This window comes from Priapulus caudatus, unplaced genomic scaffold (genome assembly GCF_000485595.1).
Source record: "Priapulus caudatus unplaced genomic scaffold, Priapulus_caudatus-5.0.1 Scaffold654, whole genome shotgun sequence".
Taxonomy (NCBI): Eukaryota; Metazoa; Priapulida; class Priapulimorpha; order Priapulimorphida; family Priapulidae; genus Priapulus; species Priapulus caudatus.
The window spans coordinates 69,637-75,578 of record NW_014577715.1 but is presented as its reverse complement, the minus strand read 5'-3'; the positions used below and the strand labels follow the sequence as shown (position 1 = coordinate 75,578).

The 5,942-nt window shown below is 47.5% G+C and overlaps 1 protein-coding gene across 1 annotated transcript in view; it reads right to left on the bottom strand.

Annotated features, from left to right (window-relative positions):
- Nucleotides 1–95: 95 nt before the first annotated feature.
- Nucleotides 96–5,942, bottom strand: part of LOC106812493 (DNA repair protein RAD50-like) — a gene marked incomplete at its 5' end in the record, with an annotated part of 6,198 nt that continues 351 nt past the window's right edge. The window contains 2 exons of the mRNA XM_014816382.1: nucleotides 96–349; nucleotides 818–903. Of these exons, the coding sequence (XP_014671868.1) occupies nucleotides 96–349; nucleotides 818–903 (340 nt within the window). The remainder of the gene's footprint in view (nucleotides 350–817; nucleotides 904–5,942) is intronic.

Sequence of the window (5,942 nt, the reverse complement as noted above, 5' to 3'; positions counted from 1 at the left end):
GTGTGCATGGTGCGTTTGTCGCTGTGCTGGTCTGGTGCTGTGCGTGTGTGGTGTGTGCGCGCTTGGCCATGGGTGATGTTTATAGATATGAACTGTCACGACTTATATTTGCTTGATACATGCCATCCACTTCCATGGTGTCCATCAAAGTAGCATACTCCATGGACACAAGAGTAAACTCGATGGAAAGACATCACCCTAACCTTCTGGCCGGCACTGCAGCGTCCCCTCATGTCTAAAGCAACGCCATTTCTCCACATGATGACTCGGTAGTTGTAGGTGCGGCGTGATTTCTCGATGCCGGCCCCATCTTCATCCTCACTCGACCTTATCTCAATGTGCTCTATATCTGTGAGGCCAAGTAAGTCATGAATTAACATCACCAGCAATAGCACATTTAAATAAGTACGCAAAATATAACGATGGAACCAAGTGGTGGAGAGAGATATGAAAGAATATGGGTTGAAGAGTGAAGACGCACAAGACCATGCAAAGTGGAGGAAACTGTCATGGGGAGCTCCTGGCCAACCCCCGCGTAGGCAGGGAAAACGGCCATAAAACGATTGTTGTTGTTGTTGCAAAATATAACGATCGAACATTTACAGATATTCTAGTGTATAGATCTTCTTGCGAGGCCAAGCAAATAATGAATTAACATCACCAGCAATAACACATTTAAATAAGTATGCAAAATATAACGATCAAACATTTACAGATATTCTAGGGTGCGGTTAACAACAATTAACATTTCACCTTACATAAAGTTCATTTGAATTTTTATTTGTAGAGAGTGGCCTGACTGTTGTTTTAATGTTACCTCTGCCTTTATAAGTTCTCATCCACAGCTCCTTAATGGTCTTGTTAACTTCATCCATCTTCTTTCTGTGGTAGTGATTCACCGCCCTGTCGCAAAATTAGACGAGCATCACGACTTTCACATCACACATCATCACAGAAAACAGTACCCGAATCTGCTTCATACTGATCCCACATCCTGACCATTGACCACAATATATACATGGCTTCCTGTTTCATGGCAGTAAACAATTAAGCGATCTGTCTGAGCCAAGACAAACCATTCTCCATCTGGCATATTGTTGCTAGATCGATAAGGCTCACATGTTTCTATGCATTTTTCGCGCGTTCTAATCCCGTCGAACCATTGCGACACTTTGTGTGCCAAAACTTAGCATTGTCTTTAGAATGTCACATAACGACAACGATTGGCAACAGCTGCAAATTGCGATAACCACTGAACCTGGTAAGCAGCGGCTTACGAGGCATCAGGGTGCCCACCTATACCGGATGTGGGCAATGTGCGCTGTAGCGTATCCTGCTGTTGAGAGAGCTCTGCTGCATGTCGCTCCATACGCTGCTTGGTGGTGCCGGCTGTCCGCAGCGGCCTGCCTTCCAGCTGAGCTTGCAAATGTCCGCCACTCTGCTCCTACTCTCTTCCACTCCCGTTCCCTGCCAGCGCTCAGCGTAACCTGCAAACACACACATGCATACATAAGGTACCTGTGCACACACAATGCCATACATAGCGCACACACACGGCGCAGCCACCGTACACACGTCGCACGCAACACACATGCATATACATACGGTACACACACCGCGCGATTCATACGATACACACGTACCACGCACACACATGCCATACATAGCGTACACACACGCGGCAATTCAACACATACAACGTACGCACGGCACACACATGCATACATAGGTTACACACACGCGCATCCACACATACACCCAGCACACAAAGACATACACAAGTATGCATACGATAATGGACATAATTCAGTAAAAAGCCCCAGCATTGGCAGTGTTGCACGCTACGCAAGTGTTTCTACGAAGGCCACGATGTGAAAATCGGCATTAACATAATGATGTGAATTCGAAGCTAACAGGGCTCTTTTCTCCTTTTATCTCCAATTTCTGTCAAGTTTGGAGTTGTTGCTCGTTTCTTCCACTTGGGTCACATACATTTATCAATTACAATATACTTAATAAAAAATTTAGACCTAAATTTTAATTTATATCTTACGCGCATGTGTCTTAGTCAGAATAGGGTGATAACGGCATAAAAATAATTGTTTTATTCATAAACTTTCCACCTGACTAACAGTGAACGTAAACTGTTAATCACACCACTAAAGTGTGACACTGCTTTTTATTCGATTGAATTTTTGCACCCCTAATTAGTGCATTATAATGCAGTTCGACTGTGTGCATTGGCAAGGTTCTCCAAGCTTTTTCATTATAGCATGGCGGGGCTGCCATTACGGTCCTAGTTTTAGCATTTTTTTAGCAAATTTTAGCATGGCGTGCTATGATATTTAGAGTGGCGGCGTGGCTTTAGGATGACGGCGGCTCGACGATAGCCTGGCGGAGCCGCAAGGCTATAAGTGCTCTTGGAGAACCCTGATTGGGAGGGTATTACCTCTGTATGCTGGCAGTAACATCCTTCACCGACTGCAGCTTTGTTCTTCATTGCAACGATTCGCTGGTTGGCTTGCTCTAATTATGCCATTCTCCTCTAACGCCTCGATCTGCTCCTTCTTTGCTGCGCTCAATTCCTGCCACTTGACCTAATGCAGACAGAGAAACACAACGTGGCATTTCATTTATCTAAACTTATATCCCATATTATAGAGACTGGACTGTCAGGCCATCTTACCCAATGCATTCACTCGACATTATTCTCATAGTTAAGGCATAATAGGGCCAGATCGCATTTATGCAATCTTTAACAGCTAATTGCCTAGAGTAAAACTGCAGCACCTTGTTTAGTTAATAAGTACATTACCTTATAGCCAAACGCGTATTAGTTTGTCCCAAATATCACTGCGGTTACTAAGAAATGTCTAAGTTGAAATCCGCCAGTCCACGAAATCAGGTGACTGACTTTGCTTCTACAGTTTCGAAACCGCATTAACTTCGAAACGTGTGATACCAGATTATAGTCCACCGGACATATTTCGCACATGCTCAAGAGAAGCGCAACGACGCATGCATTGTTCGCTCGGTCGGCCCGTACGCAATGCTTAGCGATAGTACAAGTACCGTCACTGCTATACGTAACAGTAGCTCTTGATTGTAATGAACGTGGAATCATCGTACGAGATCACGTGACGCTCGTGAAGAATGAGTAGGCTGTTGTTGGGCCGCCACGCTATGGGAGGATCGCGGACTAACCACGGCCACAGACTAAACATGGAAAGCAGAGGACGCACTTACGCGTTATTACGTATATTGCGTACAACGAATACACCTGTGTCTGAAATTGAGGACATCTGTGGGGATACCCTTCGATTAGCACCCACGGTTAATTACTTGTCCTCAATACGAGAATACCACCCAGAGATACATTCTACTAGCTCATTAGTCTATAATAAGCATCCGGGACAAACAATTCTCTGGCTAAAACACCCGTAGGCAACCATGTTGACGTTGCCTAACCGAATTCCTGAGCGCTATTTTGCCTGGCCCAAGCCCCACCATTTACCGTCCTGGGCGCCACTTGATTACCCAGATTTACGGATTCAACCTTAGAACCATTCTTGAGTAATTATCATGTTGATATTGGACAAACTAATACGCGCTTTGACTATAAGGTAATGCTTACTATTAACTTACAGAAGGTGCCAGTTATGTAAGCATTCGTCAACATTTGTATAATCAAGGGTCCTATTATGCCTTAATATTAAACCTGGTATCCGGATGGGGTATATTATGGCCAATAAACTGACCGGCACAGCTGGCCCGGGATCGCGCGTGTGCGGATGGTATTTTCTCATGCTACATCAGAAAGAACAATAAAGCGTAAAAAGAGCACTCTATACACGCCTCTTACACATACTGTACTATACTATACATTACTATAGTAGGGCCTACTATACTATATATAGTACTATACTGTTGCACCTCAGCTGGAATGCATCTCTCACCATTTGCCCTCGCTCGGACAAAACAAGGACATCCAAACTCCGAAACACAATCACACCTGGATAGGCTTGACAGATTTTCTCGTTCACGAACTGACCGCGAAAAGCGCTCCCAACTCGATTACGACGATCGCAAAAATATCGGCGCGACTCCGCTCACACTCTTTAGTGGAGCCACCTGGCGGCGGGCTTTCATCGACGTCGTCTTTAGCCCGCCGGTAAGCGCTCTGTAAGCTCGGCGCGTTTTCTCCTGCCAAGACTGCTGCCGCCGCTGTAGATCCCTGCAAGCAGCAGAGTGAGCGAAGCCGCCCGAAGCCATGATAATAAAGACCGAGTAGCATTAACAGGTTCAACGCTCGCCTCGTTATACAATGGATTAATGCCCTGTGCTGGAATTCTGCTCTTAACATATTTTATTTCACTTAATTTGGTATCATTTTTAAGAGAAAACTATAGGTTAAATAGCACATAGATATATAAAACATAATAATAAAATATAACACAGTAAGACAAGCGTCTGTGCGTTTTCTACAAATTTAGTGATGAACACAGTACACCAAGCTCTGCCATTTCCAAGCTATCTACTGACGAACACAGTACACCAGTCTGCCCATTTCCAGCTATCTACTGACGAACACAGTACCCAGGTCTGCCCATTTCCACGCTATCTACGAACAACACAGTACACCGAGGTCCTGCCCATTTCCAGCTATCTACTGACGAACACAGTACACCAGGTCTGCCCATTTCAGCTATCTACTGACCGAACACAGTACAGCCAGGTCTGCCCAATTTCCAGCTATCCTACTGACAACACAGTAACACCAGGTCTGCCCATTCCCAGACTATCTACTGACGAACACAGTACCCGCACCAGGTCTGCCCATTTCAACTAGCGAGGGACGTAACACAGTAACACCCAAGGTCTGCCCATTTCCCGCTTATCTACTGACGAACACAGTACACCAAAGGTCTGCCCATTTCGGTATTCTACCGTCTAACACAGATACAGCGTCTGTTGCGTTTCTACACAATTTAGTGATGAACACAGTAGAACTAGGTCTGCCATCTACCGACCAACACAAGTAGACAGCGCCTGTGCGTTTTCGCGCCCGCCGCCGTGCTCCGACGTGGGGCCGCACAGCTTGGTTCGCACACTGCGTGACCTATCGCACCTGCGTGGACCTATCGCACCTGCGTGACCTAGTCGCACCTGCGTGACCTATCGCACCTGCGTGACCTATCGTACCCTGCGTGACCTATCGGCACCTGCGTGACCTACCTGCGCGACCTATCGTACCTGCGTGACCTTCGCACGCTGACGCGACCTATCCGCACCGCGTGACCTAATCGCACCTGCGACCTTAGTCGTACCGCCGTGACCTAATCGCACCTGTGTGACCTGCCGTGACCTATCGCACCTGCTGAACCTATCGTACCTGCCGTGACTATCGCACCTGCGTGACCTATAGCACCGCCGTGACTAACGCACCCTGCGTGACCTACCTGCAGCGACACTATCGTACCTGCGTGACCTATCGCACCTGCGCGACCTAATCGTACCATGCGTGGACTATCGCACCTAGCCGTGACTCCAATGTACCTGCGTGACCCTATCTTACCCTGCGTGACCTATCGCAGCCTGCGTGACCTATCGCACACTGCGTGACCTAATCGTACTGCGTACCTATCGTACTCGTGACCTATCGTACCTGCGTGACGCTATCGCGTGACTCAATCGCCACCTAGCGGACCTACCTCGCACCTGTGTGACCTATCGTACCTGCGTGACTGCAGCCTGGCGGTGGTGAGGTCCCGTTACAGGCGGCGCGTAGTGCCTGCACGCCCGTCCTGCTGCTCTCTATCTGCTCTCGCTTCCCGTCGAGCTGCACGCCGAGCGTGCGCAGCTTCACCTGCACATCCTCCTTCTCTGACACCTCCTGCATGCACGGTCACCACCTACATAGCGCGAGAGCAAGAGGAAGGGTC